The following is an 18614-nucleotide window of genomic DNA, read 5'->3' on the forward strand; positions in this document are numbered from 1 at the left end:
AGAAAATATTCCAGATACAGTCAGGGCCAGAATAACGTAGGGGCTATTGGAGCTGCAGCTCCAGGCCCCTACCTTTATATAGGCCCCGGGTTGGCCATATTCACTGTTACCGCTCTTCTGTCACTTGTAAACACAGAAGTCTGGCTTCTATGCTCGCTTCCCCAGGCAGCTCCCTCAGAACCTCCCCACACAGCGCGAAGGCCGGACAAGGAGGGACAGTTGCCGATGCATGGATGTGTTTATGGGCTTCAGAGACAGCATCCCATGTTGAATTAGGCATGCATGGCTGCACCCTTCCTCCTCTGGGTGCATGCCAAGGCACGGCCCTTAAGGCCCTTCAAAATCCTCAGCACTAAGCCCAAGATGCTCTTAATCCGGCCCTGGATACAGTATATCACATAAAGAGTTGTAGATCGGGGTCCCATATAGCATCAATTAAATATATAGTTTGATCTATTTATAGACAAAGAGAGCAAACATCATCCATTAATTCCAAGGTGGGCAGCAATATACGGTTCATCACCCGCCCCCTTAAAGCCATGAACATATTCAGGAATAATGAAAAAAGAGGGAAATTATAGTCCTCAAAAAAGCTAGTGCCAGTGTAGGGGACCACCAAAGACATTGCTGCATACAGGCCACAAGTAAAGCTCAACAGTAATGGTATTAAAAAATCCTCTTTCCTACAAGGGGTCCCCCACCGAGAGTTATGATGAACTCTATGTTGCTGCCCACTTTGGAGATAATGGATTTTTTTTTATGAGGGTTTCCCTCTATGCCTATAAATGGATCAAACTATATATTTAATTGATGCATGGTACTACTTGGGATCCTGACATGTGTCAAGTTGCACAACAAGTCGCAACAGTGGAAACCGAGCCTAAGGGTGTCGGATGGAAATGGTCTGCCTGTCCGTTTACACCTGACTGCCATCCAATCTGATCCACCAGACTGATGGGGAAAGGGTCCCCATCCATCTGTTTTATTTATCGGATAGGATTGGATGTCGGCGGGTGTCAATGGACCCACCACTCGGAGACTGGAGGATCCAATTGTGTTTATCTGAAAAACTTAAAGGTGGATCCGATCAGTCTGCTAGTGTGAAAAGGGCTTATACCTAATCTCCTCTTGCATTGCCTCCTCCAATTGGAAATAGATTGTTTTTTTTTTAGAGATTAAAGCCCCGTACACACGTACGGATCGTCGTCATACAAACGTTCGTCTTTTCTCCCCGGGATGTCGGTGTCTGTTGAAAAGTGCAAAGACAGCACAAGGACAGCACAAGAATTTTGTCCGCAGACTTCAGCTGACTGCAGAAGTGATGTCATGTAATGGTTAACTTTCCCTGTGTTTTTTATTTTCTGAGCATGCCCAGTCTTGCAAATCTGCGGTCTGTCGGCTGATTTCTGTACTGACAGGCGAACAATCGTCCGTTCTGGTGTCCGCAGACAAAAATTTTCATGTTTGCAAGAAAGACTCTTGTCCGCGGATTGTGTGCAGACAGCTGTCGGAGGCACCATACTAACACGCGTACAATCGGCAGATCTTTCGTCCGCCGACGTTTGTATGACGACGATCCGTACGTGTGTACGGGGCTTTATTGTAAGCAAGAAGGCAAGTATGATATCTGCATCCCCCACACACAAGATTCTACATGTGCACAGTTGTGCTGCAGGGCTTCCCTGAGACACATGTGTGGGTTCCCCTACACATGTGCAAAGACAGGTATTAAGGAAGTCCCAAAGCTGCATGCGCAGATGTGCCAGAGTGCTTGATCAGGAGTTAGGACACCATGTGCCATAATGGCAGCACTGGAGGGGGGACAGAGACACCATAAACCAGGGATGAAGTTCCTTTTAAAGAGAAAAAATTATTATTAGTAAGTTTAACTTAGGATAAAACTGGCCACTTTAAAGTTCTTCAGCCTCTTTAAAAAAATAAAAATAAATACATTTAAACTTAGCAGCTTTGAATAAAAGGACACTCACCTGTGCAGGGGTCCAGTGCCATCCCCAACCCATGCACTTTTTTCTCCCCCTGTCTCATCTTTTCCCTTTGTTTCAAGTGAAGACTGCCTACTCCAACGTAAAGCATAGGTTCACCTTTGAATTAAAAATAATAAATGCACGTTTTTGTGCATTTATGATTTTTCGTTTCAGAAGCCTCTAAGGCTGGGTTCTCACTTATGCGAATTAGATGTGGGTTTCCCTGCATTCAATTCGCATGACAGGAGATTGTGACTGGTTCTTAATAAAGCTGGTTCACACATCTCTGTGGTGGCCGCGGTCCGCACTGGAAAAGGGTCCTCTGCATCTTCTGGTCCGTTTCAGGTCCGAATTCAGGCAAAGATTTGGACCTGAGTCACACCTGAAATGGAGAACAGGGACGCACCGAACCCCCTGCTGTGAGCCGTGGCCGCAGCAAGTGTGAAGGCTCCATTCACACCTAAGCATAGTGGAGGGACAGCTGTTGCATTTTTTTTTTTTTTTTTTATTAAGCTTTTTTGTGTGTTTTTGTGCCACATTTAAATGGGCCTCCCTCTGCTCCAAAGAAGCTCATGTACCCAATTTGGCATAGGGCCAAGTGCGTTTGGCAGTGCGATTATTGCTGCAAATTTAGCTCGTTTTGTCACTTGACAGTCGGAGCAAAATCACTGTGTTTAGGTGCCATTACAAAATAATGACATCGCAAATGTGTCCTGTGTTTTGCCGCGATTCTGAAATCATAAGCAGAATAGTGCGATTCCACCTGTGATTCCAGTATGCTCAGGTGAGAACGGAGCCTGAAGCATTGCACCAGCGATCAGCAGTTTATCTGGTGCCATGCAGGTTTCCTGCAGACCTGTCAGTGTATCTGTGTGCCCATACATTGTACAGATAAGCAGATAAAATCTGACAGGAGCTCTCAATGAACTACCACAATGCTCTACAGCAGTGGTCCTCAACCCTGGCCTACAGGGCCCACTAAAAGGCCAGATTTGCAAGATAACTGAAATACATCCCAGGTGATATCATTTGCTGCTCAGTGATTGCAGTACTCTAGTCTGCATCTACCCGAGGTAATACTTAAAATCTGGCCTGTTAGTGGGCCCTGAGGACCGGAGTTGAGGACCACTGCAGTGCTGTGGTAGTTCATTGAGAACTGCAAGCTGACAGCCACAAAGAATGTTGGGACTTGTAGTTGTCCAATCACAGAGGGATGTCAATGAGTAACATGGCCTTGTTAACATGGGTGGAAAAAAGGGCAGTAAAAAAAGGCAGTTCAGACATCATGATATTACTGAGTCTTGAATGCCCTAAGGCACAGGTGTCAAACACAAGGCCCGCGGGCTGAATCCGGCACTCTAGGCCATTTCATGTGGCCCTTGCACCTCTCTTGCAGCTGCAGGAGAGCTCCAGCCCTCTTCTGGTCCTCCTCCAGACCCAGTACTTTTTGCTTTTCAGCAATGCCTACAGCTTCTTCCCAGCAACAGCACAAGATAAGGGAATGCGCTGTGATGTAAGGGAGGGTGGGGGACTCAATTTCTGATGTTGGGGAGGCTCTTGATAACTTATGTAAGAGTAGGGGATGCTCTGGACATCTAGTCTTACAAATACAACCGGCCCTTTTGCGGGCAATAATAATGCCGATGCCACCCGCGATTAAATTGAGTTTGACACCTCTGCCCTAAGGATTACATGCAGCTGCTCAGGGTTTGCCTCACAAAAATGATTCCCTATGTGGCATTGGGCCGGTAGTACCACCACCATATGAAAGCCATTCAAATGAATGGAGCTGTGAGGCCCATTCCTGGAAATGTAGGATGCATGGATTTTGCAGGAGGCTGTGGCTATTCACCAGAGAAAAGATCTTAGGAACGGCCAGCTGGACAGCTGGAAATCTTTTTCTGTTTTTTTTTTTTTTTTTTTAATTTTCAAAATTTCAAAAGGATTGCTTTAGGGGTAATTTACATTGATTGGTGATGTGTTTTTCTTCCAAAGGTGCTTTCCATTGAAATTGATAGAAATGCATGCCTATTAGAATGGAGGTGACTGCACTTTCTATTGAATGTCAGTGCGCCATATAATGCACATCACATCATGGTGCATGACAATTCATATACTTTTTGATGCATTTCCATTAATATAAATAGAAAGCGCATGAAAAATGCACAGGTGTGAATAGGACCTGAAAGGAAACCTGTAATGAAAATAGATGTAGGCTGTCACTGCTGAACTCTTTTACGCTAGATTCTTTAGATGTGCATCTAAACCCACTGCTCCTCTGAAAGGCAAGCTGCATTGGAAATGCTTTACAGAGGTGATTGACACACAGTGAGGAGGCGATGAGATGCTTTCTCAACGCATGCTTAACCCCATTTTTACCAAATAGAGAGGACACTTGCACATTAAATTGAATGGGTCGCATGCAGCAGGCTTGCTGTACACTGATCACAATTCACTGCATTATAATCACCACCAAGGCACCAGTGGTGATACCCAGGGCTGGGACAAGGGGTGGGCAGCTGCCCTGGGCACTGTGGTATCATGGGAGGTGGGTAGGGCGCCATGAGGAGCTTGGAAGAGAGGGGATTTGTGTTGGGAGGGAGGAATTTGGGGGTGGAATGGGGTAATAATCGTTCTAGGAGGGAAACTTTTTTTTTTTCTGTAGGAGGAAATTGTGCTGGGGGAATTTAGGGGGGGGGGGGATTTGAGCTGGGAGGGAAGATGGGGGTGCATAGATTTGTGTATGGAGTAAATTTGGGGGAGGAAGGGGGTAAGAATCATTCCAGAAGGGAATTTTGTTTTTTTTGGGGACGGGGTTATGCTAGGAGTGTTGATTTGGGAGGATTTGTGTTAGGATGGGGGATGAGGATTTGTGCTAGAAGAGGTGATATGGTAGAGGTGGAGAGGATTTGTACTAGGAGGGCAATTGTTTTTATTTGGGGGAGAGGGGGGATTTGTGCTAGTAGAGATGATGTGCTAGGTAGGGGAATGTAGAAGGGGGGAAGATTATGCTAGGAGGGGGGATTGGGATGGGATTTGTGCTGGGAGGGGGATTTGGAATGGGGGGACAGGGTGTGTAATGTGTGTTAGGAGGAGTGTTTTTTTTGGGAGGAAATTTTGCTGGGGGAATTTTAGGAGGGAGAGAGGATTTGAGCTGGGGGGGGGGGGGGATTTCAGCAGGGGGGCAGACTTGTCTTTGGAGGAGGGGAAATTTATGTGGTAGACTCAATTGTTTTGCCTACACATAATGCTCATACATCTTGGGAGGAGAGGCACTGTTTGGCATGGTCACCCTGGGCTTTAGATGACCTTGTCCCACCACTGGTGATCAGGGCAGCCATCAGAACTTTTGGGGCCCCTTACACAGCTTTAGGCCTGGGCCCCTCCGGGCCTGACCACCAATATTTCACAGGGTCCGCCCTCTGGTCGTCACACCGAATACGCCCACTGGCCATCCCACCGAATCCGCCCACTGGCCATCCCACCGAGTCCTTCAGTGCACCCACTTATATTTTGACACTCTTACAATTTATGAAAATTAATCCAAGCCAGCAAAGAGACATCCCCATATACTCAGCAAGGAGACATCCCAATCCAGCAAAAAGACGGCCTCATATATTCAGAAAAGAGACATATCAATCCAGTAAAGAGACATCTCCATATATTCAGCAAGGAGACATCCCAATCCAGCAAAGAGACGGCCTCATATATTCAGCAAAGAGACATCTCATTTCAGTGAAGAGACATCCCCATACATTCAGCAAGAAGACACCCCAATCCAGCGGAGAGACGGCCTCATATATTGAGCAAAGAGACATCCTAATCCAGCAAAAAGATGGCCTCATATATTCAGCAAAGAGACATCCTAATCCAACAAAGTGACAGCCTCATATATTTGGCAAAGACACATCCCAATCCAGTAAAGAGACAGCCTCATACTGTATATTCAGCAAAGAGATATCCCAATCCAGCAAAGAGACAGTCTCATATTTTCAGCAAAGAGACAGCGCAATCCAGCAAAGAGACATCCCTTCAGCTGCATCGGCTTCCACTGCAGTTGTCCTGCTTTAACAATTGCTAGTTACTACAGCAGCAACAACAACTCGGTCTCCGTGGTTGGGGCCTGGGCGGCTGGGCCCCTTGGAACGCCCGGGCCCCCTACATGTGTATGGGCTCTCCCCCCCTGATGGCTGCCCTGCTGGTGATACCATGCACTTAATGGGAGATGGTTGAAGGGGGAGGGGGGTCGCTAAAAGTGTCGCTTGGCCAATCATTTTTTGTTACCCTCAAACCAAACATTTACATTTTGAAAGAGCTGGTTGGCCGTTAAATCCAAAATTGTAGGGCTTACTGCATCTCTACCCAAGAACAACCATCACAGATCAGGAGTTTTGCCTTTTGCTCACTGCCTGGTTGTTCCAGGTCTGACACAAGTAACTGAGCCCACAAACAGGCAGATGATATTCTCAAAATGAGGTCTTCAATGGCAGTATAGTATTGCTCCCATTTCTTTAACAATGGGACTAACAAAGGGCTTCCTTGGGACCAGCAAGGTTTTATGAATGGCCATGACTAGACAAAGGGCGGGAGTCTCCTCTCGCGATGAAATCTCTCGATTCTACACGACAAATTGGAGGATGAGGGCGACCAGCACGAGCCAACCTAACCTTTCAACCAACCCTTTCCTGAGAGGGCGATGACTGAAGCTCCGCCTTAGCCATTCTGGGCTGTCTCTGTTATTGGACGCTTCCCTGTCCATCAAATCACCGACGGGCAATGTCGCTCTGGCATTGGATAAACGTGCCGGTGACGTAGTTGAACGCTGGCCAGTCGAGTTCTAGTGGATCCGGAGCCCAGGAAGGAACATGGCGTACACACAAGGAACAAAGAAGAAAGTGTGCTATTACTATGATGGTGAGAGTGGCCTGTGTGAGAGGCGGGGTGCGGGAGGTTGGGGGGTGTCGGTGGATAGATTCAGAGGTAGGAGGCACATGTGGGGGAGGTAAATGGGTTCCGGGGTGACCCTTGGGTGGCTCTGTGTGTACCGAGCCCCATTTCACTTCATTCTCCTTTTTATGGGGTTGTCCAGGCTTTCCTGACTGCACGGGGAACGTGCTGGAAATGGGGGTTGTGCCTTTTAGGGGCAGTGTGGGGGTCATGGCACACATTGGGGGGGGGGGGGGGGTGCTCAGTACACCAGCCTAATCCTCTATAGAATTTCCTCTGGTGTATCCCATCTATGACACCACTGGTCTTATCATTAAAGTACTGGACCCGCAATAACCAGTTCCTATTCTGCTCTATCTTCCCTGTGGATTCTGATTGGCTGCTGTGGGTTAGCGCTCTCTGCAGTTTGCGCTTTATATTAAGCCCCGGTTCACATGTATGCGATCACAGACGTTGCATGTGATTCGGAGCGCACTGCTCTGCAAATCACATGCAATGTCTGTGCGATGCGAATTCAGCCATACAGATTGTATGGCTGCATTTGCATTGCCTTCAGACATAACTCGCACAGGACCCTTTTTTGGGTCCGCACCAGAATCGGATGCGATCTGATTCATGTCCGAACTGACAGTACACACTGCGATATATAAACTGATCTGGGGGTGTTGTTAACTTTGTATTGACACCCCCATCGATTCGTAAATGGCAGTGTGAACTTCCTGCGAGTCGGGTGCGATGTGAGAATCCGCAGTGGATTCTCAGGGTTCCCGCATCGCATATATGTAAACCGGCACGGAGTGCCGGGTCACACTTGTGCGATGCGGGAAGGCTGCGAATTCACAGCCTGTTCCCGCATCGCAAACGCACATATGGCAGTTCACACTGCTATATGCGATACGCTGGGGGTGTCAATGAAATATTAATGACACCCCCAGTTTGATCGCATATCGCAGTGCGATCTGACAGTTCGCACAGGATGGGATCGCACAAGTGTGAACCACTGTGTGATCCTGATGCGGCTGAAAAAATGCCTCATGTGCGACTTTTGTGCGGGTACAGTGCGAATTCAGCCATACAAAGTGTATGGCTGAATTCGCACTGCACATCCGATCGCATGTAATGAAGGAGCAGTGCGCTCCGATATTACATGTGATCGCCGCACACGCGGAAGTGTGAACCGACCCTCAACAACACTCCCCCCCCCCCCCCCCCCCGAGTTTACAGTGTATACTCCTAATTATGAACAAGTATGCAATAATTCATAATCTTTCATTTGAGTTCAATGAATTAGATTTGGTAATGCAATTGGGAATATGAAGTTTGGTGTGTGTGGACAGGGCTACTGATATAAATCGCAGGGCCTTGTACAGACTGCCTGACAGCTACCCCCCCCCCCCCCCAAAGAAAATATAAAAAAAATACAATAAAATCATTATTAGCAGACACAAATACAATACAACATAACTCCCAGAATTCCTGCTAAATCTAAAAGATGGAACTGAGTTGTTAAATCTGTGTGTGGGGGAGGTGTTGGGACTCATGCACATGGGTGCTGTGGTCTGTACAGTGTGAATCAGTGGCTCACATATGTGGCCGTCTGAAGCTGTATGAACACAGCTGCAGGTTCTAATCTGACAGGCGTAGGGATGCAGGTGTACAGCCCAAACACAGACAATGTGCATTTGGGGGAACGCTCACCTTCACACCTGTCCAAATAGGGCCTGCGGCTGTGTTCCTACAGGCGCTGCATCCCCATAGAATGACAGGTGGCTCCATCCCAAACCCCTCCTTCATACAGCCAGAGTACCTGAATTAATACTCTGGTTGAATGTGTGAATGAGGCCCTTAATTATATTTTTCTAACCTAAAAAACAGATCTCTCCAGCAGTGCTGTCACTACTAAGAGGGATTCCATCTTCACCTGGTCTTCTCTCTGGGTTCTTCGGCTTCAGTTGCTTGGACAAACTGCGATGATGTAACTCGCATGCGTGCGCTGATGTCATGGTCACAGCACAGCTCTCTCAATGGATGGTATGTTACCACTGAGAGTGCAGTGCACATGCGCTGGTGCTATCCCTGGCTGCTACATTTAGGAGATATTCACTGTACCTACATGTAAGCCCTATTCTAGATTTACCTCTAGATAAAAGATAAATAACGGAGTTTACTACGGCCAGATCAGCTGGTAAATAGAAGAAGTTGATGCATGGATGCAGAGGGAACTGGCAGTTAGGGGGGGAAGAAGCAGAGATCAGGAAGCAGTCTGGGGGAGAGAGTGGGAAGCCCAGCTACATAAAGCACACTAAACTACACTGGAACAAGATAAAAGGCAGCTATGGAACCGTGTAACAGTAATTCTTCACCCCATGGATTGCAGCTGATCAGTTGTGACTGTGTAAGGAAGACAGAGCAATGGGGGAGAACGATGAAAAAATATACAGGCTGGGACAAGGAGTATAGGAAGAACTGCAGGAATATAAACTCAGGAGCAGAGCTAACATTAGAGCCAGGGCTGGGAGGGGGGCCCACATAGGGAGAGGGATTAGTGAGGGACAACTCTTTCTCAGCAGATTAATGCTGGCAGCAGGGAGAGGGGGAGAGATCCGCTTTCAGCTGCTGGAGGAATATTTCTGTAAATGTCCATCACTAAAGCCCCTCCCTGTGTGGGCCCCCCCCCCTCCCCTTATCCATGGCTCTGTGTGTCGATATGATACATGATATTATATATCCTATCCACATACACTAAACTTTATATTCACAATTACATTTTTTTTATATATATATATATATATATATATATATATATATATATAATCTCTCACACTGATGCACTGCTCCAAAAAATTAAAGGAACACATCAGTTCTCAATGAGGAAAAATATCATGCTGGATTGGATATCTATACTGATATGGACTGAGTAATGTGTTATGAACAGAAGCATGACACATCGCTTGATGGAAATGAAAATTATCAACCTACAGAGGGCTGAATTCAAAGATACCCCGAGGATCAAAGTGAAAAAATGATGCAGCAGGCTAGTCTATTTTGCTGAAAGTTTATTGCAGTAACTCAAAATGGTACTCAGTAGTTATTATGGCCTCCAAGTGCTTGTATGCATGCCTGACCATATTAGGTCATGCTCCTAATGAGATGGATGGTGTCCTGGGTGAGGTATTTCCTCCCAGATCTGGACCAGGGCATCACTGAGTTCCTGAACGGACTGAGGTGCAACCTGGCAGTGTTGGATGGACCGAAACATAATGTCTCAGAGGTGTTCTGTTTGATTTAGGTCAGGCGAGCCGGGGGGCCATTGAATCGTATCAATTTCTTCACCCTCCAGGAACTGGCTGCATATTCTTGCCACATGAGGCCGGGCATTATCGTGCACCAGGAGGAACCCAGGACCCACTGCATCAGTGTAGGGTCTGACAATGGGTGCAAAGATTTCATCCCGATACCTAATGGCAGTCAGGGTGCCATTGTCTATGCTGTAGAGATCTGTGCTTCCCTCCATGGATATGCCTCCCCAGACCATTACTGACCTACCACCAAACTGGTCATGCTGAACGATGTTACAGGCAGCATAATGTTCTCCATGGCTTCTCCAGCACAGTGCGCCAGCGGTGGACCTGCCAATTCTGGTGTTCAATGGCAAATGCTAATCAAGTTCCACGGTGTCGAGCAGTGAGCACAGAGCCCACTAGAGGATGTCATGCCCTCAGGCCACCCTCATGAAATCGGTTTCTGATTGTTTGGTCAGAGACATTGATACCAGTAGCCTGCTGGAGGTCATTTTGTAGGGCTCTGGCAGTGCTCATCCTGTTCCTCCTTGAACAAAGGAGCAGATACCGGTCCTGCTGATGGGTTGTCCAGCTCTCCTAGATACTGAAAAGGTGTACACTGCTCAGGCGGATCTATATCCACAATCAGCCTTGGGCGCTGGACCTCAGATCGCCACTGAAATAACAGGAGCACGAAGAGAAAGTGGCTACACACCAAATACAATGACTTGATAGTAGCAAAGATTTATTTGTACAAATCTGTATACAAGGTACAACAGAATGGAAATGGTAGACGCGTTTCACGCGACCAACAGCGTGCTTGTTCACTACCAAAGTGTGCGGCCTCTTAATCTTCATGTTTCAGCTCTCCTAGAGTAACTGCCTGTCTCTTGGAATCTCCTCCATGCTCTTGAGACTGTGCTGGGAGACACTAAAAACCTTCTGGCAATGGCACGTATTGATGTGCCATCCTGGAGGAGTTGCGCTGCCTGGGCAACCTCTATAGGTCCAGTAATAACCCTAGCCAAATGCAAAACTGGTGAAAAACAGAAAAGATGAGTCGGGTGGTGGGGGGGGGGGGGGGGGGGGGAGTCAGTGGCCTCTACCTGTAAAACCATTACGGTTTTGGAGGTTGTTCTCATTGTTGCCCATCTAGTGCACCTGTTAATGTCTTTTACACCAGAGCATCTGAAAGTGATTACCCCCCCCACTCTGCTATTTAACTGACAAGATCAATATCCCAGGAGTTTAATTGACTATGCTATACTCCGATTAAAAAGTGTTCCTTTTAATTTTTTGAGCAGTGTGTGAATATATAAAAAATACAATTTTATACACCAGACTCCTTAGCCATTTGTACTGGTTTGTTTCCCATCATTACCTGCATGTCTTTCTGCAAAAAAAAAAAAAAACCCACTGCCGGATAGTAGGGATCTACGGATATTTTTTTTTCCAAATTTTATTTTATTTTTTTTTTTTTTTTACATTGTTAGCTCAAGTTTGGCATAAATTCGTTAGTGTAACGCCGAGTCACAACTCCCTGTGTTCATTCAAATATGGGGCCCCACTTACCTGAGCCAGGGGCTCCATACTGCTGTCTCAGCCAATGAGGAGGGGAGTCCCAGGCAGGTTAGACACTCCTGCAACATTGCTAGATAACAAAAGGGCTTAGGTAAGTATTAGGGGGGCTGCTGCACACAGGTTTTTTTTTTTTTTCTGAATGCATTAAAGAGGTTGTAAACCCTCTTTTAGAACTTGTACCTCATAGGTACTGAAAATATCTCCTAAACTTGCACAGTTTAGGAGATATTTACTTTTAATGCAGCCAATGACGTCATCGGCGCATGCGCTATGAAGGAACGGCCACCCCGACTGTTCTGCGGAGCCCTGTGCCGTGAACAGCGGCTCCCGTGCGCATGCGTAGGAGTGATGTAATCGTGCCTCCGGCCAATCAGATGGCCGGAGGACGGGAAGCAGGATGGCCGAACATGTCCGTCGTCTTGTCGCTGAGCGGGCGGCACTGCGGGGGCTTCATTCTAAAGTATTTCATAATGAGCTAGTATGCAATGCATCCTAGCTGATTATGCCTTTTGTCTTTCAGGTTTTTTTTTTTTTTGGGGGGGGGGGGGGGAGTTTACTTCCTCTTTAAGGTTTAAAAAAAAAAAAAAAAAACCTTTACAATCCCTTTTTAAGGCGCTTTCACACTGCCCCACTGTGGTTGGGCTGCAGTGCAGTGTACCGTTGTTTCCCATGGACTTCTATTGTGTCCTGTATGTTTTCTGAAAGTCTTGCATGCTGCATCTTTGGTTTGCTTTCAGAATTGCATAATAGAAGTCTATGGGAGAGTTTGAATAACCCGCAAAAAAAAGGTACAGGTACACTGTGCTGCAACCCAGGTGAAGCCAAACTCCAGTGGGGCAGCGCAAAAGCACACTTAAGCCTCTTTCACACGGAGCGGACCGCATTGCGATCCGCTCCGGCACTTTTTTTATTTTTTCTCACGGACACGGTTGACACTTGTGTCATCCGCTCCGTATGTCCGCATATCATCCCATCTGTTTGCGGATGATATACGGACATAATGTATGTCTATGGGGATTGCGGATGTCAGCGGATGACACCGCTGACATCCGATTTTGCATCCGCTCCGTTTTTTAAACGGAACAAAAATAGGGTTCTGTTCCGTTCCAAAAAACGTAACCGAACTGAAAGGATGAAAATCGGATGTCAGCGGATCGTCATCTGCTGACATCCGCAATGCCATTGACCTACATTATGTCCGTATTTCATCCGCAAAAAAATAGGATGATTTGCGGACATACGGATCGCCTGTGTGAAAGAGCCCTTAGACCTTTCTGAACACGGCCATGAACTGCACAGGCACCAGGAGTTGCGTTGAGTGTGTCATCTGAGCTGCCATATCGGTGCAAGAATTTGATGATTATCCTGGATGATACCTAAACAAAGAGTGCATTCTATCTGATAAAGCTGCATGTATAATCATTTAAAAAAAAAAAAAAATCGCAATCTCGATTCAACCCCTCTCACGATCCTAAAACTGCGTTTCCTCAATTCTTACAGAGCTGGTCTTTGCTCACTCACAGCTGTCCAAAAAAATCGCCTCCAGCAAATGTTTGTCAACTCTGTTAAGACTGCAAGATAACTATAAGCACAATGCTTAAAATGCATAATTTTGTTCTTTTAGGCCCCTACTTCTGCGACTTGTCATGCGATTTGGGACTGTGCATGACAAGTCGTTCTCCATTATTTTCAATGAGCCCCATTCATATCTGTGCGAATTGAAGTCGCACCGATTTCAAAGTAGTCCCTGCACTACTTTTGGCATGATTTTGATGCATTTGTAGGAAGAGACATTATAAGCCCAGTCAAACTCTCATCAAAATCGCGACAAAATCGTGCAACTTTGAAGTCGCACAAGTGTGAAAGGGGCCTTAGATCAAAGGAATAAACTTCTGTCTGTAAGATCCCTTTCACACAGGCTTTCCGATCCGCTCCACCTGTCAGTTTTTCAGGGAGACCTGATCGGATGCTCCATGCAGCCCTATGGAGCAGCAGATGTCAGCGGAGACCTCTCCGCTGACACCCGCTGCTATCCGATCCGATCCTGTCTGTGAAATCCGGACGGATGGAAACCCTATTTTCCATCCGTCTGGAGGATCGGATGAAAACGCAGGCGGCCCGTTTTCATCCGATCTCCCATAGAGGACAGTGGGGCTTTGACAGTTTCGTCTCCGCACACAGAGCGGAGACGGGAGTTGTCATTCGCCTGCTCAGCGGGAATCAGCGGATCGATCTCCCGCTCAGCAAAATGGTCTCCGTCGGGCGCACCGCCCGTGTGAAAGGAGCCTTAGTGAGAGCAGTTTAACCTCCTAAAGATTGGGCCTTTTAAGTTAAAATCAGTATTTTTTGCTAGAAAATTACTTAGAACCCCCAAACATTATACATATATTTTTTTAGCAGAGATCCTAGAGAATAAAATGGCAATCGTGAAATCTTGTATGTCTCACTGTATTTGCGCAGAAATCTTTCAAATGCAGTTTTTTGGGAACAAATACATTTTAACGAATTTTAAAAAAGTAAAGTTAGCCCAATTTTTTTGTTTAATGTTCCCCTGAGAATTGTGATCTTTATTCTAAGCAAAAAACAATGTGATTCTCATTTGTATCCAGAATCGGTCAACTCTACTATCTGGAGAGAAAAACAGATGAAGGCATTGTCAGGGGAATGCTATTATCACTGTATAAGTTTGTTATTGTAAAGCTACATTTGCTTTGTTTTTCAACTAAAAAAAAAAATGTTCTACTTACCTGCAGGGCAGCCCCGTACCTCCTCTTCTGGGGTCCCCCGCAGCAGGCTCCTATGCTGGGCTGGATGAGTTTATAGACACGCAATGTGGCTTGGCTCTACCCCCCACTCCCTCACAGGATTCGACTGACAGCAGCTGGAGCCAATGGTTCCCTTCCCTCTACTCTTAGTAAAGCTTTTGAGGAGAAGAGAGCAAGGCTACCAGCGGGGACAGCCTTGATCTAGAGTGGTACCAAGAGGAGGGGAGGCACAGAGATTGGAAGGTTTTGTTTTCTACCTCAATGCTGAGAATATCTTAAGGTATAAAACAAACCTCCTGCATTTAGAACCACTTTAATGAATAGCTGTGAGTTATACTTGCACTTTACTATGCATGCACTTAACATGCAAAAATATCAAATGTTGGGTCTTTTTTAAAGCTAAACTCCAGACTAAACACAGAGAAATTTAATTTACTAAAACTGGAGAGTGCAACATCTGGCGCAGCTCTGCATAGAAACCAATCGGCTTCCTTTTTTGTCAAAGCTTAATTTAACCACTTAAGCCCCGAAGGATTTGGCTGCTAAACGACCAGGGGGTATTTTGCGATTCGGCACTGCGTGACTTTAACGGACAATTGCGCGGTCGTGCGACGCTGTACCTAAACGAATTTGGCGTTCTTTTTTTCCCACAAACAGAGCTTTCTTTTGGTGGTATATGATCACCTGTGCGATTTTTTTTTTTTTTTTTTTTTTTTTTTTTTATCATGCGCTATAAACAAAAAAAAAAAGCGTCAATTTTGCAAAAATAACAATATTTTTCACATTTTTTTTTATATGAAATTCCCCCCCAAAAAAATGTAAAAATCAAAATTTTTTAACATTTTCGGCCAATTAGTTTTATGCTACCTATGTTTGGTAAAAAAAAATCGCAAAAAGCGTATTTTGATTGGTTTGTGCAAAAGTTATCGCGTTTACTAACAAAGGGAAAGATTTTTGTCATTTTTGTTGTTTTTTTTTAACGCGTAATGGCGGCGATCTGCGTGTTTTTTTTTTTTTTTTTTTTTTTTTGCGGTCCTGCGACATTGTGGCGGACAGATCGGACCCTTGACTGACATTTTTGACACTTTTGGGGTTACCAGTGACATTTCTACAGTAATCAGTGCTATACATATGCACTGTTACTGTAAAAATACACTGGTCGTGAAGGGGTTAACTTTATTTGGGAGGGAGGGGCTGTGTGTGTCCCTAGGGGCGTGCTTTCTACTGTGATTGGCTGTGGCTTGAGCTGTAAGGACACTGATCAACGGATCTACATAGTAGATCCGTGTGATCAGTGTCTTTACACCGAGGAGAATGACAGGCAGCTTGTTTACACAAGCTGCCTGACTTTCTCCCTCTCCCCCGCCGATCGCAGAGTGGCCGGCGGACATCGGGTCCGCCAGTCACACGCGCGGGGGGGGTCCGTGACCGCGCGGGAGCGCGCCGGCGCACGCTCGCTCCCCAGACCCTCCCAGGCTAGTGACGTACCGATACGTCACTCTGCCTGTGAGGGGCTGACCGCCGCAGTATATAGTCGTGCGGCGGTCGGCAAGCGGTTAATAAGGTGAAGTTTGAAGCTGATTGGCTACCATGCAAAGCTGCACCAGATTTTGCACTCTTCAATTTAAGTAAATCAACCCTATATTGTCTTAATACAAGGGTCATGCATTCTTATTGAAGCTTGGTGTCATTTGTTTAATCTAGATCTATGTAGTAATCCAGCATGAAACAACTCCTACACTTAACCTCTGTGCAGGAGTTTTATGTAATAAGGACCAGTCTCTTCTGCTTTCTCTGCTTGTGCAGGGTGACTGGTATTCTATCTGCCCCCCCCCCTTCCTGTAATTTTTCTTCTGTTCCCTGTATGGGTGAGCCTGCTGGGTCTCTGCAGACTATATACAGCATAGTGATTATATAATTGCCTCTTTACTGTAACCTATATTCGTTTTTGTCCCCAGAGTTCAGTTCCATAATGGCGTTATGACAATTCCATTGACCTGTTTTGTTGTTGTGTGCTTTTTTGTTTATAGGGGATGTTGGTAACTATTATTATGGGCAGGGGCATCCAATGAAGCCTCACAGGATCAGAATGACCCACAATCTGCTTCTAAATTATGGATTGTACAGGAAGATGGAAATCTATGTAAGTGCTAATTAAACTGGTGCTAACAGTTCATGGTATACCAAAAAGTGCTAAAAATATCTCTTTAATTTAACCATCTATGATTACATAGACCTTTTCCTTCATTTGTCAGAAGTCCTTCCTTTTTAAATATACTTGTATGTGAAAAATTATTTTGGCAATAAGATTGCCCAGGTATAAGGTTTTTTTTTTTTTATTATTTAGTGCTAACTATTAAGAGTTGTTGTGCCATCTAGTGGCAACAAGATTAAGTACAAGATAAGTATAAATGTTCTCCTAGAAAAATATGTCTGAGTTTCTTTTAACGACATGAAAAACACTAAGTTCACCTTTAAGCTCCCTGGCGGTATTCCCGAGGTGTGGCTCGGGGTTAACTTTCAGTACCAAAAGTGGTAACCCCAAACCACACTCTGGATTACCCCAGAACGTTAGTCACCTTCCCTGCGATCCCCCGCCGTCCTCCTCACAGTCTCTTCCCGCTCTGTGCACGGCCAATTGCCAGCACCTGCCTTCCGGTTCCGTTTCCTGAGAGCGTTGCGACTCATGGGAGTGGAACCGGCGGTAAATTCAAAAGTGTAAACACACAGACATGATACAAAGCTGTGATCCTAATGGATTACACTGTATCATGCTATTGCACTTGGTGACTTTTCCAGTGCCCTGCCTGTGCTTTTCCAGTGCTTTGTGCCTGGAAAATTTTGAACGACCATGATGTCCAAAAAGCACTTTTAGATTAACTGGAAAACGGCGACAGCGAAATGGAGTTACTTGAAGAACTGAGCGATATCGATTCGTGGGAAAATTCGTCATCGGGTACGGAAAGTGACGACAGCGACGATTCTGATGTCTCTTTCTGGCACATAGCTTGTGGAATTTGGGAAGTATATCAAATGATTCTTCAGAATTTCCAACGGAGCTATATGCCAGAAAGAGACATCAGAATTGTCGCTGTCGTCCCCTTTCCGTACCTGGTGACAAATTTTTCCACGAATCGCTATCGCTCAGTTCCTCAAGTAACTCTGTGTCGCTGTTTTCCAGTTCGTCTAAAATCGCTCTTGTGCAAAAAGAATGCTTTTTGGACGCCATGGTCGTTCTCAATTTTCCAGGCATAAAGAACTGGAAAAGCACAGGCAGGGCACTGGGAAAGTCACCAGGTGCAATCCTGTGGTGAAATGACATGATACAGTGTAATCCGTTTGGATCACAGCTTTGTATCGTCATTTAGTGTATTTACATTTTTGAATTTGCCACCAGTACCACCACCCCCCCCCCCCCTGCGTCTCAACACTTGCAGGGAAGGGAACCGGAAGGCAGGTGTTGGCATCGGCTGGGAGGACAGCAGGAGGACGGCAGGAGATCGCAGGGGAAGGTGAGTTTTAAAATGTAAAACCAATTTCTATGCAAAACAATGTACCATTTTTAGCACAATAATCCTGACATAATCAGACCGCAAGGGAGGTAAAGGGAGGAACAATAAATGCAGATTTTTTTTTTTTTTTCTTTTTCAAATTTTAAATCTACTGCAGTGGAGAGGAACCCAGGGGAAGGATGCTACAACATGTTACACTTTTAAATACAAGTGTAACCTGTTGCTTAAGGTGAACATATCCTTTTAAGGTTTTTCAGTAGCCACAGGTTTATTTGTGTGTGGTCAGTGTCCAATTGGGGAAAATCCCTTCCACTTCTGGGCCCAAAGACACAACAAGAAGTGAGCTAACCCATTCACAAAATGAGGGGAACCAGAAGAGGTATCCTTAATGGATACTTTTTCTTCATCTTCTGTTCTGGTGTCACTTAGTGTTCTGCTGGTGGGTGGTCACCAGGAAAAAGTGTCAATAGCACCAGCGGGGACACACCAGCATAAACCTGACAGGAGTTCTTATCCTTTCACAGTCAAAAACAGAGAGAAAAT

General features: G+C 45.7%; 1 protein-coding gene across 1 annotated transcript in view; it reads left to right on the top strand.

Annotated features, from left to right (window-relative positions):
* The first annotated feature begins 6763 nt into the window (after positions 1-6763).
* HDAC1 (histone deacetylase 1) overlaps positions 6764-18614 on the top strand; it is a 52150-nt gene continuing 40299 nt past the window's right edge. The window contains exons 1-2 of the mRNA XM_082248445.1: positions 6764-6899; positions 16590-16702. Of these exons, the coding sequence (XP_082104571.1) occupies positions 6851-6899; positions 16590-16702 (162 nt within the window). The 5' untranslated portion in view covers positions 6764-6850. The remainder of the gene's footprint in view (positions 6900-16589; positions 16703-18614) is intronic.

Source organism: Pelophylax lessonae, assembly GCF_965119305.1.
Source record: "Pelophylax lessonae genome assembly, chromosome: 2".
Taxonomy (NCBI): domain Eukaryota; kingdom Metazoa; phylum Chordata; class Amphibia; order Anura; family Ranidae; genus Pelophylax; species Pelophylax lessonae.